Source organism: Rhinoraja longicauda, chromosome 33 (assembly GCF_053455715.1).
Source record: "Rhinoraja longicauda isolate Sanriku21f chromosome 33, sRhiLon1.1, whole genome shotgun sequence".
Classification (NCBI taxonomy): Eukaryota; Metazoa; Chordata; class Chondrichthyes; order Rajiformes; family Arhynchobatidae; genus Rhinoraja; species Rhinoraja longicauda.
In genome coordinates, this window is record NC_135985.1 from 13453942 (window position 1) to 13470332 (window position 16391).

The window sequence follows — 16391 nt, forward strand, 5'->3', positions numbered from 1 at the left end:
TCCTAACAGTGCATTAAAACCCTTTTTTGTACACAGATTATACTGAAGGAAAGAGAGGAAAAGAAAAACAGATTTTCAATAGAGCCAACTATTGTTAGATCAGACGAACAAGGTGATGCGCAACTAAGCTTTCTGGAGGAGCAGACATTAACCCAGGAAGTCGTTTCTCAGGAAGGCAAGTGCTCTACATAGAGTGAATTAATATCTTAGGGGTGTGTTTTTTGTTCTTTTGTAGCTGTGGTTAAATATCTCTTTCAATATATTTTTATGCACCATTAACATTTTCACTAGTATTTGCATGCCTTCCACAATATTCTTTGTGTGATGGAGCACAACTAGTCTTTTGCAAAGGTGAGAACCGAAGAAACTGAATTGTGAAATGCTGAATCATTGAATCCTCATGACTAGCCAACAGGAAATCAGATAATTGAGTTGCATTTTATTCTTTCTGAAGCACTCCTCAGATAACTAATTTTTCCATCAGCAATTGAAACCTATTAACAAATGATGTTGGACTTGCCTGATTGCTTAACATGTCATTGAATAGAAGGAACTCTTTCTTTTTCAGCAGTCGCCACACCATTTAAACTAATTTTTGGTTAAATTTTGGCTATTTTGTTGGAAGCTTTTAAAAAAAACTCAACTGATTTTTTTTTCTCCCAAAAAGAAACCTTTATCCATTTAGTTGGCTTTTAAAAAATTGCTGTTTTCTGATAATAATATTTGTGCATGCAATCTCTTCAGTCAGTGAAATAAGAAAAAAAATCACATTTCATTCTCCAAATCTCGTAATTGGTTCAATTTTGAAACAATTTTTGTAAACTCAATTATGGGTTCTAACTCTGATTTCTTATTTTCTTTTTAAAAAAATAAGTCCTGTGATCGCTCCTTAATTGCCCAATATCAGATAGGAGCACTTCCGTTGGCTCCAGTTTACAAATAAAAAGGAGAAATAATTGATTTTTGTCAATATCAATAAATTTAGGAATCTGGCAACTAAAAATATAAAGATAACGTACGTAAAAAGAAAACGCGTCTATTCTGTCTTCAGAAGTGATACCCTGACAGCTTGGGAGTTGCAGCCTGAAGAAGCAAATGTACTGTCCAAAATGTCTTTGTTCAATTGTTTATTTAATGACCAGGCGAGGGATAACTAATTGCATGTGACCACTTGAGGTGCAGTAACTCGTATAGTCTTTGCCATTAAAGAATAAATCTGCAAGTAAAAGCTTAAATAGAATGTGTAATAGTCGAGAGACAAAAACAAGGATGAGTTATATATTTTAATAATGGGTATCTCATAAAATAATGTCAAAATAACCATGAGACAAAAATTTGACATTCATGATCATTTTCAAAATTAGATCCGGATATTCCAGTACCCACGGAGCAAGCAGCACAACATGCCTTATTGCTAGAAAGAATGAATTGTTGTTCTTGATGATTTAAATAGTTGCAATGAAGATAGTTAACGTGCAGTTCTTATTTTCAGATATTGGATTGAGTGCTACCAGTGACACTTCTCTGTCTCCTGCAAGCCAGAACTCCCCATACAGCATGACACCAGTTTCGCAAGGGTCCCCTGTCAGTTCAGGAGTTGGCAGTCCAATGGCATCTTCAACCATCACAAAAATTCACAGCAGGCGCTTTAGAGAGTAAGCTTATTTGGAAATTTATAAAAGTTGCCTCTTGTTTGAAGTATTGTGAAAACTTGGCTTTTTCTAACAGGTGGCAAAGCAAAATAGAGGCACATGAGACTACATGTGCTGGGTTCTGGAGTAAAAAATCTAATTCAATGCTTCATCTAAAACCTTAATTGTTTTATTTAAAGTATTATGTGTACATATGACGAGGTACAAGTACAATGAAAAATCTTGCTTGCAGCAGCATTGCAGGCACATAGGCTCGGACTAACGCATAAAAATTATACGTAAATTAAACATAAATTTCACACAAAAATTCCTAAAAGAAAGTAGACTGCACTAATGTCTATTATTTTCAAAAAAACCATAATTGGGGACAAAATCAATTCCATGGTGGTGCACGAGCTTTCCTTTAGAGCCATTGTCATACAAGGAAACAATCCCTTCAGTCCATCTTGCCCATGACCGCCAGGTTGCCTCATCTACACTATTCCCACTTGCCTGCGTTTGTCCCATATCCCTCCAAAACTTTTCTATCCATGTACCTGAACCTTTTCAAGTTCACTAAGTGCTTGATGTTGTAGTTTATATATTTTGGTGTTGATATTTTATATATCAGAATTTAGTTAAAAAAAATTATGTCTTTGGTGTCTTAAATCTAACAGTTGTGTTTTAGAACCATAACTACTTGTAGAATTACTCTGGCAGAAGACTCCTGAAACAAAGCATCTACACCCATTTCTAATGTGGCAGTCTGTTCCATCCTAATATGAATGTAATGGCCATGATGACCTTTTTTCCCCATGTACACTATTCCCATTTGCTTTCATTAGGACCCTATCCTTCAATGCCTTGTCTGCTTTAGTGGCTGCCTAAATTACTCAAACATAGATTAGACTGAATGAAAGAGAGAAAAAGAAAAACAGATGCTGATTCCACCACTTTCTCTGACAGTGAGTTTCAGATCACAGCCACTCTGATTTAAAAAAGTTAACCCCCCCCAGATCCCTTTTAAATCTGTCTCTTGTCTTCAAGTTCTGCCATCTTAATTTTGATAATCCCGCCACGAACAAATTCCATGCGCCATCACTCTACCCAACTTTGCAGCTGATTAGAGTTTTCATTAATCTCCTTTGTTACTTCCTCAAAAATGAAATTAGTGTGACATGATTTCCCTTATACAAAACCATCCCAACTATCCTTAACCAGTCCCTATCTTTCCAAAGTAACATAAATCCTGTCACTTCAAATTTGCATAGCTTCAGATGTTCTTTGGACAAAGAAGGTAATGAGGTGATGTGGTGGTGTTTAAAAAATTGAGGGGTCTAGCACAGTAGATGGAGAAAAATGTATTCCCCTTGGTAGAGGGGTTAAGAGCCAGAGGACATGGAATGCAGGTAATTGGCAAAAGAACGAGGAAAAAATACTTCTATGCAGTAAGTGGCTTGGATCCGGAACGAGATACTAGGGTATAATGAGGGCAGTCTCAATTATGGCATTCAAAATAAAACTAAGTGAAGGAATTTGCAGAAAAGGAAGGTGGTGGAGTGGGACTCACTGAATTGGTGTTGTGTAGAGCAATCCATGAATTCATGGGCTGAATTGCTTTTTCCACTAATATAACCTGTTTAAAAATGCGTAATTATGGCTATTGTATTTTATGAACAAGCGGTTGCAACAAGTGTAATTCAATTGTTTTTCATTTAAGCAGGTTAAAGAATTTTTAAACTCTCACCCACTTCACTCCCACGTTTTTCATATTTCAAATGCCCGGCTTGTATAATCGTAGGAATCATGGTAATTTAACCAACTGCAAAGAATTTTGTACATTGATGATAAGCTGAGTTTAATTGCAAATGTGTTTTGTTGTGTTTGTACAAAATCTTTTCATGTCCAAGCATTGTGTATAAATCTGCATTTCACTGTTGAAAACTAAGATCATTAGAATTTTAGGAAGTGCTGTTGCTTGAGCGACTGAAATTGGGGCTTTTTAAAAGTCTTTATTTTTGTATGCTTAGTGTATACAGGTCCTCGCCAGCTTTCGAGTGCTCAACTAATTCACAGGCCGTACACATTGGTGTTTGGGGGATGGGCAGGATAGATTTGCCAGTGCTGTGCGGCTGCAGGCATCTTCTACCGTGTGGGAACTCTCTTCGCGGCTGCATTTCCGACTTGCAAACTGTTAGGGTGACAAACAGTTCTTGGGAATGGAACCCATCCCTAAATTGGGGAGGACTTGTCTGGATTTTAATTTTATGAGCAGCATTATGTAAAAAGATGAATTTCAATTTAATACGTTATCTTTAGCCAGTGTAAAACTTTTCGATTTGCCTCTAGTTTTGAGGAATATAACCTGGAATATATCTCCACACTGTCCCCGTTGATAAAGATCGGGGCGTATTCCCCGTTATGTGACCTACGGAAGTTGATGATCAGCTCCTTGGTCTTGGTGGTATTTAGGGACACCATCTATTCCTGCATCTTCAATTCCACATTAAGTTTGAAGATGACATGAAAATTGGTGGAGTTGCAAGGGACATTGTCAAAGGATACAGCAGATTGTAGATCAGTTGGAAATTTGGGCAAAGAAATTGAAGATGGAGTTCAATGCAAACCAGTGTGAAGTGTTGCTTGCACTTTGAGAGCTCAGATGTAAGAGGAAAGTATAGGGTAAATTGCAGTATCCTTGCGAGCATTGATGTAGAGGAATCATAGATTGCAAATCCATAGCTCCCTGAAACTGGCTGCGCAAGTGAATAGGATGGTAAAGAAAGCGTATGGCATACATGACTCAATCAATCAGGGTGTCAGCGTTGATATGGTACATTCATTTGTTCTCTCTGCAAATGCAGAACACAGAATATAATGCTTTTAATTCCATGAAAGGCAATTGAACAGTAATCATGGGATCACCATGTCTTTTTTAAAAGATGGAATATCATTGAGCCACATTTATATTTAGAAAATGCGTAATCTGGAAATCATTGGCACCTCTCAGCTGAACAGTGTTCAGACTGTATATGTAAATATATATCCACTGAGCTTGATTTTTCCCTCATTTGGAAACATTGAAAATATACAGTAGAGACATGACTACCCTGCTCATTCTGCTTGAAGAAAAATTGGAACATTTGACTACAAATTACCATTTAATGCTTGGCCTTTATAGTGGAGTGTTTGATTCATGAAAACGCTAATGGAAAGAAACGGGCAAAGATGCTTTCCTTTTCAAATAATTTGTACTGTTGGCTTAATAGCAATGATTTGATGCATGGAGCTGTTTGCTTGCAGGATACCTATTGGTGTCCAATAGGTCAAATTAAAATGTACATGTTTAAAAAAAATTATAATGGTCCTTTAATCGGTAATTTAAGGTGAGGATAAATAATTAGTAAAAAATGATATTGATGACCACTAAATTATCAAAAGATTTTGCGTAGAATTAAACAGACAGATGCTGCTTTGGATCGGGACTCTTCTTCAAACAAGAAGGATCCCGGCCCAAAGTTTTACCTCCATAGATGCTCTCCAACACTGTTCCTCCATCAATTTGTTTTTTGATCAAGATTCCAGCATCTGAAGTGTATTGTGGCTCAGCATTAAACTGCCAACTGCTTCCAAAGAATTTATGCTGACACAGACAATTGGAAGTTGTTTGAGCACTTCACATATTAGATAGTTATTAATTTTAGCATTGCAGAATTAACTATTGTATATCATAAAAGTCTCTCTTCCAGGGAGTTTTGTTATCGGCCTTAAACATGTAAAATTTGACCAATATAGGGTTTTTTTTCACATCTTAAATTTTTTTCTCCTGACCAGATATTGTAATCAAGTGCTACGTAAAGATATCGATGAATGTGTAACACTGCTACTGCAAGAACTTGTTCGCTTTCAAGAACGTATTTACCAAAAAGATCCAATCAAAGCTAAAATGAAGAGAAGACTTGTCATGGGTCTACGTGAAGTAACCAAGCATATGAAATTAAAAAAGATTAAATGTGTGATCATCTCTCCCAACTGTGAGAAAATTCAGTCTAAAGGTACAATAGACATCAGCAACACAAGCTTAATCTGATCTTTAACTGCAACTCACTGCCACATCATTTCACCCTCTCTAAAAAATCCCCTTGTTCCACCTGCTTCCCTCAATTTCTTTATTTCTCTCTTTCTCAATTCTGATGAAGGGTCCTGCACCTGAAAAATTAACAACTTACCTTTTCGTAGCCATGCTGACTTTTTCCAGCATTTTGTTTTTATTTCAGTATTTTCCTACTTGGTATTGTAGGAATCTAATGGTGATGTAAAGGGCTGGAATTTCCAGCGAGCATAGTCAAAATCTGCCCAGAATGTATAAGTGGATTCTGTGGAACAAATTTTGTCCCTTTTCTATCTGATTTGCAATGAAGTGTGGGAGTCCATGGGGAAGAGTGTGGGGTTTTGTCATCAAACTGACTTTGTAATTAGTGTAATTCTGAGGTATCAAAATAGCTTTCAATAAACCTACATATTGGAGGAAAGTAAAATATTTTTAATTCAACTGGAACTTAACTTACTAAGGGATCACACACACAAAATTCAGCCCTCCTGGGCCACAAGGATAATTGAGAAATAATTGTTTTTTAAAAAATGCAGTATAGTGAGAATGCATGAAAACAAAGTTCTGGATAGAACAGTGTGTTGATTAGTGAAGACCTCAACAATGCAGTAAATGGAGGGGTGGGATATTATTGACAGTAATTAGTGGATTTCTGCATTTCATTCGATGTATTCCAATGTCAGAAATTACTTTCACCGAGTAATGATAGCATTTGCTTTCAATTTCACCATCATTAAAACTGCTAAAGATAGTCACAAAGTTGGAGTAACTCGGCAAGTCAGGCAGCATCTCTGGAGAGAAGGAATGGGTGACGTTTCGGGTCGAGACCCATCTTCAAACTGCTAATCTGGGACAGCACATTAATTCTTTGTTCCATTCTTTTAGGTGGACTAGATGAAGCTTTATACAATGTGATTACTATGGCTCGGGAACAAGAAATTCCTTTTGTCTTTGCCCTTGGACGTAAAGCGCTGGGTCGTTGTGTGAATAAACTTGTTCCTGTCAGTGTCGTGGGCATTTTCAACTACAGTGGTGCTGAGGTAGGTTTTTGGACTTTTCATTTCCGTTTCAATGTACACTTCCATTTCAATTCTGGCACAACTTCTGCACAGTACAATTCATAGAACATAGAACAGTACAGCACAAGAACAGGCCCTTGGCCCACAATGTCTGTGCCAAACATGCCAAATAACTTAAAGTAATCTATGCCTGCACACAATCTGTATCCTACCATTTCCTGCATAATCACTTGCTTATCTGAAAGCCTTTTAAATGCCACTGTTGTATCTGTTTCCACCACCACCCCCAGCAGTACATTCTAGGCACCCACCACTGTAAAAATACTTGCCCCATCTCCTTTAAATTTTTACCCTCTGACCTTAAAGCTATGCCTTCTAGTTTTTTGACATTTCCTCCACAGGAGAAAGATTATAACTGTTTACCCTATCTATGCCTCTCTCAATTTTATGTACTACTGTCAGGTCTCCAATCAATGTCCAATGCTCCAACGAAAACAATCCAAGTTTGTCCAATCTATCCTTATACCCTTTAATCCAGGCACCATTCTGATAAACTTTTGCTGTTCTCTCTCCAAAGCCTCCATATCTTTCCTGGAATTGGATGATCAGAACTGCACACAATGCTTAAAATACCACCTATCCAAAGTCCTGTAAAGCTGCAACATGACATCCTTACTCTTATATTCGACTGATTGAAGGCGAGCATACCATATGCCTTCTTTATCACTCTACTTGTATTGCTATTTTCAGGGAGCTATGAACTTGGACCCCAGGATCTTTCTGTACATCAATTCCCCTTGCATTCGACATCTCAAAGTGCAACACCTCACACTTGCTCAAAATCCACCAATTCAATTCTCATAATTGATTCACAGCCTATGCCTTGGTAATTGCACAATGTTTGGTATTCTTGAATCCATGCAGCTGCCAGCTTTTGCTAATTGGATAGATAAATGGAGCATGTTTTATTTACTGGGAAACACCAGTGGACTCCTACCACAACTAATTGGCAGGCTATACATGAAGTTGAAAATTTTTAAATGTCGTAATGTATTTAAGTTCAAAGCAAAGACATTTGTTCAGCAAGCAGTTTGTTTATCCTTGTAGGTGGATTTGGATTGATCAGTCAGTTATTAAAATTAATTTTTTTAGATTATATAAAGTCATAGTGGTACAGCGCAGGAACAAACTGTTGGTCCATTACCGTCTATATTTAAAGTGATAGAATTGTACAGCACAGAAACAAGTCCCATTAGCTCACCTTGTCCATGTCAACCGTGATGCCTTTCTACACCAATTCCTTTTGCCCGCATTAGGCTCATATCTCTCTATGCCTTATCTAACTACATGTCGAAATGTTGCAATTGTATCTACCTCCCACCTCATTTGGCATCTCGTTCTAGATATTCACCACTCCTTGTGTGACAAACTTATCCGATCTCCTTTAAATTTCTTCCCTCTTAATTTTAACCTGTGCCACTCCACTGCCCTTGGAAAAGTTTTCTTATCTATGTCCTTCAAATTTTATAAACCCCAGATGCAATCTAACCAATATTTTGTAGAACTGCAATGTGACATCCCAATTCTTATACACGTGCCCAGCCTATGACGGGAAGCACACCAAACTACACTTTCCAACTCTGTGGTAACTTTTATAACAGCAGGAAGGAAGCTTATTTTGTATGTCTTGCTTATCAAACTATCTCCAAGCATTGTAGGAAAATAGCTGAAGATGCTGGTACAAATCACTGCAGATGCTGGTACAGTCTGAAGAAGGGTATCGACCCGAAACGTCACCCATTCCCCCTCTCCTAGATGCTACCTGACCTGCTGAGTTACTCCAAGCATTGTGATTTTTTTTTCCCTTGATCAACTTTTTGAAGGAGACTTTAACAGATAAGTAATGTTATTTGAGATAAGCAATTGTGTAATTTCTCTCCTTAGAACTTGTTTAATAAGCTGGTGGCATTAACTGAAGAGGCCCGCAAGGCATATCGTGATATGGTAACAGCTTTGGAGCAAGAACAAGCTGAAGAGGCAATGAAGCACACCAGAAAAGTTCCCCACATGGGTCATTCTCGCAACCCTTCTGCAGCAAGTGCAATTTCATTTTGTAGCGTGATATCTGAGCCTATTTCTGAAGTGAATGAAAAGGAATATGGTAAGTAACCAGTATTTGGATCACTTTACCAATGTATTATAAATACCAGATTAATACTAGTACAATGCACATTACTCTGACTATACTAAATGGCTATTAGATTTGTTTTAGGCAGACATGACTGATTAATCTTAATGATCACAAATACACTAATGAAAAATGCTTAAGTCCCAGAGTCTTCTGTATTTTAATATAGATTGGAATATTCAAATATTTGTTCTTTGTTTAAAAATGTCTTGTCTTTCAATTTTCTTCAAACAAATATTTCTAACTTTTTCCCAATGTAACATGTAAAAGTTTTATGGTTAAATTTGGATAAGCCTTGATTTGTTCACACATTATTGTTGTATTTTACTTTTTAATCGCACTGGGATATGAGAGAAAACTTGAGGTTTGGTTATCATCTTGTAATATTTGCCAGGCTTCTGGTTTATTTCTTACTTTACAATCACTTTATGGAGATATCTGAATTAATTGGTACTTTGGATGAACTAAGACACTTAAAAATTGAGGTATCTTGATGGAGTATCATATTTGCATGAAATTTGTGTATAATTGAATCCATTTATCTATTTTTATACCACATACTTCAAGACTGTACAATCTGATCTAATTCTACAATTCTTTGTTTACCAAGGATTGGGTATGTCTTACATTTAACTTTTTGTTCTTCTAAAATGTTGATCTGTAATTTTGTAATGCATTTTGTTTTTAAGAAACAAACTGGCGAAATATAGTAGAGGCCACTGATGCGCCGGAATGTCCTGAGACTGAGAAAGCCACACCAAGCATGACTGCTGCTCTGAAGAAGTCTATAACTTTACCAGCAGTCACAAGCAGTACTAACAAAACAAATTTAGGAATAACCACTACGTCCTCTGTGGCCCAGACATCCCATCCACCAAAATTCACTGGTTCAGACAAGGGAGAAGGAAAAGCAGATGATATGTTTGAGTGGGCCTCTCAACAGAGCACTGAGACAGGATCACTTGATGGTAGCTGCAGGGATGTTCTTAATTCCTCCATGATTAGCACCACAAGTACTCTTGTACCAGACATGCTGGAGGAGGAGGGGGATGATGATGAAGAGGAGGAGGAGGAGGAGGAGGAGGAGGAGGAGGAGGAGGAAGATGATATCCCAGAGTCTGTTGCCGTCATGGTAACATTTAGCAGTAGAATTGATGATTGGGTCTGTGAAGCACAAAAAACACTGGAAATATTGCAGCTCAGTATAAATACTGAGAGTACAGAGGAAGATCGCAATGGGCAATGTGATGTAGAAGAACATGAAATGGTGGAGCAAGCAGATTCGACCATAGAGACCGAAGTTTCCCAGCCTGCAGAATCGGAGAGCCAAACCTGCTCATAACTCTAGCCCCCAGACCAGCAGCTCTCTTTCAGAGCACAGTTTATTTTTGGGTAGATTCGTGGGATTACAAAAAAACATTGTCAATTTTTACATTATAATACACAAGCAACTGGGAAAAGCATTTTATCCCATTAAAGATAATGCTTTGTTGAAGTGGGTTACAAATCTATTTTCAACCACAGCAAAAATACAATATGCACATTTGAAAGTTAAAAGCTCAATCCACAAAATACTTGGAGTTTTATTCGATATAATGTTTGGTATCCTTTTGATGTTTCTCCTTTAGCAAAGCCTGAATTTGTTTTGGACTTAAAATATTCCCTCCTACCAATTTTCCGTTGTTAACTCTTAATTGGATCAAATTACTATTCTTTTGCTTGTCACAGTAACTAATTCAGAATCTTTTAATCAAATTTCATAGCCTTTAATACTTGATGCCTAGCTATAGAATTTTTGAGCAATCATTCGAGTCTACCTAGAGATACTGTAAACAAAACAGTACATCACTGACCTCAGGAACATGTATAGGAACAATAAAGAAAAAATCTGCTGTTTATAACTTGTCATCTCAATTTTAGTCCTTGTATGGATAGATCATAAAGTCACTCATTAAAGAGTTCTGTCATTTAAAAATCTATCCTCTAGTGACCCAAATCGTGTCTTTGTGAATCATAAAATGTTTTTCTAGATGGTTTATGAAAGTCCTTTCTGAATCTTTGGAGAAAATGTAAAAATCGTTGATGGAAAAAAGCCCGCAGTTTTGTTTACAAAAAAAAATCAGTCTAAGTGGCAGTAGTTTTGTATCAGAATTTAATTGGACTGATATTTAAAAAAACAAAATTGATCTCAACAAAGCTTAAACAGCAAAATGGTGGTGTTTAAAAAAAAATGTATTCCTTGTACAAACTACTACTTTGATCTTCAAATTCCAGTGGTGTGCAGTTTTGTGCAATAGATTGATGGATGCATGTAACCATACTTGTATATGATAAAGCTATCTAATGTTACTAGCTGTAAAAAAAAAATTAAAAAAATAGCATTACAGGGACCTAATAGACTTTGTCTGGAATTTGCTTGTATCAACATTGTGTAATTGTGTATTCAGGGAAAGTTGATAAAATGGATGTTGTACAGCTCTTCTTCATTCTCCTTTTCTATGTTGTTCACTATTTTGCTGCCATTCTAAACAGAAATTTTGGACTTGAACCTGAAACAAAAATGTGAAAATTGACCTTGTATGTGCATGGGACATAGTAGAAAATAGTTCATTTTAATTGAGATGATCAGGCAACATTTTTCATATCTTCCTCAGCAACATTGTACAATACAAGTTTACACAACTGTAACAATCTCCATTGGACCATTAAATGTCCATGGACCATTTTATTACATCAAGCTTGCAATTCTGGATTACATGAGAGGTGTTTTTAAAATGTCAGTTTTGACTATTTGTATAGTTATAAACTGTACTTATGGTGCTGTTACTTATAGTAGTAAATAATATTTTCATTACAACATTTGGTGGTAGAGGCAATGAGATACATTTGCATCTTTGTAACCGTTGAAAACTGGCACAATGTTCAAAGTTGACAAAGAAATAGATCCATCCAAGATTACATTTATTTAGCATTATACTTGATAATGCAAATGGCACCTGTGACTTTTTAATTGCATCATGATCATTGTGGAAATTTGTTTTGCACTAAACTGACTGCAGGAGTCACAAAAATTCACAGGGTGCATTATACCATTAAATGCACATAGTTTTAATAGTTCTTTTAAAAAAAAAATAAGATCAAACCTGTACACTAACAAAGGAAATCATTTTGGTTGCAAGGGTGTTTAAAGAAATTCTCACATTTGTCTTACATTACAGTTTCAGGGTTTGAGTCGGGTATATTAAACATGCAGGGTTTCTTTACTGAGATTCCAATTGTGATTTTTAAATCTAATTACAACTGATGCCTGTGAGTCCTCATTTTTTTAAAGTTATGCAACACTAAGACTGTTGCACATATGTATGAGCTTTTTTAGATGGTTATAGAAACTAAATTGAATTTAAGAAAGCATCTCATTCAAAATGGTACAGAACTTTCACTGGAGGATTTTTTACCTATTCTCATGTGCAAAAAATAAAATCCTTTCACAATTAAAACTGTTGCTTTGTGGAAATGGGAAAACACTGCTGGTGTGTGGCAATTTTCTGATAGATGGTAGTTAATGATTCCACAGTAATGCATTGTTTAGGTGTTTGGAAGTCTGCACTTCCTTGTGTCACCAGTAGGTTGTGCATAACCTGGTCTGTAGCAACACCTGGTGCTGAAAACACTTTTAAGGAAATATTTTTAATCTTTATAGGGGAGACATACTTATCTTTTTTGTTTCATAGTTAATTCCATTTGTAAATTTTTTCCCAAAATAGAACTATTCACATTCAAATTATGGCAACTTTCAAATAATCTTTAATATTTAATTCCTGATAAATAATAATATATTATGCAAAACAACTCAAAGATTTTGTTAACCGAGTTCATAATTTAACACCTTTCTATTGCCGGTAGATGTCCTGAACATGGTTAAATACTATTCTGTATTAATTCACTGTTCAAGAAAGAGAAAAACATTCCATCAAGTTGGTGGTTAAAAAGCTAACATAAAATCCATTGTATTTCAGACCCTCACCTTCATTATATTGTACTAATAGTGTGTGAATAGCTTTGTGATTTGTCACACTTATCTCAATTAATAGGAACTAGTTTTTTTTTTCATGAACATTGCTCTTGTTTTGAATAGCAAACGATAGAATGTTTCTGTTCGGATACATTCCCAGGACAGTGTGCATCTGGTGAGTACTTGATTTATTAGGCTACTAATACTCATTGGAGGAATTTCAAATTTGGCCAACTAAGTAAAGTGTCCTGACCCTGAATTGTACTATTTGGGAATTTTAAGTAGTTGCCTAATCAATGCTGTAAACTAGATTATACAGTTATGTTTTCTCCCAAGAATCTCAGAAGACAGGCTGTAATATTCAGTAATGCGCCACTTGCTAGACATTAGTTTGATTTATATCTTGCCTTCATTTGGAATCCAGTTCAAAATAGAAAGTCAGATGCAAAGTGAAATTTGAACATTAGTTATATGAAGGGTGATGAGTTTTTTTGCTTGTGTGACCAGCATATATATCATTTCATTTAATGTACATAACTGCATAATTAAAAAGATATACTTGCACTATGTAAATATCGGAATTTCCCTTCTGTAACTAATAAATTTGCTGATTATTACATTTTCCTTGCATTGTGTAATTCATTGCTAGTTTTATTTTCATTTTCAGCATTGGAAGATGGGTTCCAATGTCTAAGATTTAGTCTGAACTACTTTGCCTACAGTACATTTATTGCTGTATAACTATGTAAATTTGGATTCATCCTGAAATACTATGCTCTTAACATTAAATCAAATATTTTCAGTTTTACAGTACGACCGAGTATATTGTAAATTTCCATCCATGCCATATCGTTGGAAGTAAAATACCAGTATTATATCTTGTTTTGAGTTGATTAAAAAAATTAAACATTCATCATGTGAATGAGAAGCCTGATTCGTTCACCTCGCCGACTCCACATTATGTCTTTCATGGTACCTTTCACCTTTTATTATCAAAAATCTATCTCTGCCTTGAAAATATTCAGAGACACTGCTTCCAGCACTGCTCGAGTTAGAGTTCCAAAGCACGACTGCAGTGGCAACTTAATGTTCAATGGTAAAGTGACATCATGCACGATAGAAGAGTAAACAAAGAAGGAACACTGCAAATATTTAAGGAGATCGCAATTGCAGTGATGAGGATGTCTCACAAGGCTCTTCAAATATAACATCCTAGATGTAAAAAGAGATGTGATTACTTTGCTGGAATAATACTGCAGGCGATCTAAAGAGATATCAGAGGTGTAAGAATAATAGGATTGCAATGACAACAGACTTCAACTTCCTCAGTATTATCAGGGACCATTTTTAGTAGACATTGGAGTGGGGTAGAATTTCTAAAATGCTTCCCAGAAAGCTTCTTGAGCCAGTATTTTAAAGTCTTGAGAGAAGAGACAATATTAGACCTAATTTTCATGAATGAGGCAGGGAATCTTGTTTGTGTCTGTGGGATGAGAATTTTGGAGAAGGAGACAATAACTAAGTTTCAAGGAAGTTTTGGAAGCGAATAAGGTGGGCCTGAAATCAAAGCCCTGAACAACATAGCAAAGTGTAGCGGGAAGCCAGAGGATTGGGCAACTTTCAAAGGACAACAGAAAGTAGCAAAAAGGGCAATACGGGCTGAAAAGATGAGGTACGATGCAAAGCTGGCCAAGAATATAAAGAAGGACAGTAAAAGCTTCTTTAGGTATGTTAAGAGAAAAAGATCAGTAAAGACAAATGTGGGTCCTTTGAAGGCAGAAACGGGTGAAATTATTATAGGTAACAAGGAAATGGCGGAAGAGTTGAACAGGTACTTCATATCTGTCTTCACTAAGGAAGACACAAACAATCTCCCAGATGTACGAGAGGACAGAGGATCTAGGTAGACGGGAATTGGTAGAAATTTGCATTAGGCGAGAAATAGTATTGGGTAGACTGATGGGACTGAAGGCTGATAAATCCCCAGGGCCTGATGGTCTGCATCCCAGGGTACTCAAGGAGGTGGCTCTAGAAATCGTGGACGCATTGGTGATCATTTTCCAATGTTCAATAGATTCTGAATCTGTTCCTGTGGATTGGAGGATAGCTAATGTCATCCCACTTTTCAAGAAAGGAGCGAGAGAGAAAATGGGGAATTACAGACCAGTTAGCCTGACATCGGTGGTGGGGAAGATGCTGGAGTCTATTATTAAAGAGGTAATAACGGTGCATTTGGATAGCAGTAATAGGATTGGTCCAAGTCAGCATGGATTTATGAAAGGGAAATCCTGCTTGACTAACCTGGAATTGTTTGAGGATGTGACAAGTAGAGTAGATGTAGGAGAGCCAGTGGATGTAGTGTATCTAGACTTTCAGAAAGCCTTTGTTAAGGTCCCACACGGGAGGTTGGTGAGCAAAATTAGAGCACATGGTTTTGGGGGTTGGGTATTGACATGGATAGAGAATTGGTTGGTAGACAGGAAGCAAAGAGTAGGAATAAACGGGTCTTTTTCAGAATGGCAGGCAGTGGCGAGTGGAGTGCCACAAGGCTCTGTGTTGGGGCCGCAACTATTTACAATATATATCAATGATTTGGATGATGGAATTAGAAGTAACACTAGCAAGTTTGAGGACACAAAGCTGGGTGGCAGTGTGACTGCGAAGAGGATGTTAGGAGGTTGCAGGGTGACTTGGACAGGTTGAGTGAGTGGGCAGATGCATAGCAGATGCAATATAATGTAGATAAATGTGAGGTTATCCACTTTGGTGGCAAAAACAAGGAGGCAGATGATTATCTCAATGGTGTCAGGTTAGGTAAAGGGGAAATGTGAAAACGAGACCTTGGTGTCCTTGTACACCAGCCATTGAAAGTAAGCGTGCAGGTACAGCAGGCAGTGAAGAAAGCTAATGGCATGTTGGTCTTCATAACGAGAGGATTTGAGTATAGGAGCAAGGAGGTCCTGCAGTTGTATAGGGCCCTGGTGAGACCACATCTGGAGTATTGCGTGCAGTTTTGGTCTTTAATTTGAGGTAGGACATCCTTGCTAATGAGGCAGTGCAGCATAGGTTCACAAGGTTAATCCCTGGGATGGAGGGACTGTCATATGAAGAAAGATTGGAAAGACTCGGCTTGTATTCACTGGAGTTTAGAAGAATGAGAGAGGATCTTATAGAGACGTATAAAAGTACAAAAGAATTGGACAAGCCAGATGCAGGAAAATGTTCCCAATGTTGGGGGAGTCCAGAACTGGGGGCCACCGTCTAAGAATAAAGGGGAGACCATTTAAAACAGATGAGAAGAAACTTTTTCACCCAGAGATTTGTGGAATTCTCTGCCACGGAGGGCAGTGGAAGCCAAATCACTGGATGGATTTAAGAGAGAGTTAGATAGAGCTCTAGGGGCGAGTGGAATCAAGGGGTATGGGGAGAA

At 37.0% G+C, this 16391-nt stretch overlaps 1 protein-coding gene across 4 annotated transcripts in view; it reads left to right on the forward strand.

The window, feature by feature from the left end:
• secisbp2l (SECIS binding protein 2-like) overlaps window positions 1–13580 on the forward strand; it is a 52379-nt gene extending 38799 nt beyond the window's left edge. For all 4 annotated transcript variants that reach the window (XM_078427595.1, XM_078427591.1, XM_078427592.1 and 1 more), the window contains 6 exons: window positions 37–175; window positions 1493–1655; window positions 5466–5686; window positions 6628–6782; window positions 8706–8922; window positions 9639–13580. In XM_078427595.1, the coding sequence (XP_078283721.1) occupies window positions 37–175; window positions 1493–1655; window positions 5466–5686; window positions 6628–6782; window positions 8706–8922; window positions 9639–10291 (1548 nt within the window). In that variant the 3' untranslated portion in view covers window positions 10292–13580. The remainder of the gene's footprint in view (window positions 1–36; window positions 176–1492; window positions 1656–5465; window positions 5687–6627; window positions 6783–8705; window positions 8923–9638) is intronic.
• The last annotated feature ends 2811 nt before the right edge of the window (window positions 13581–16391 follow it).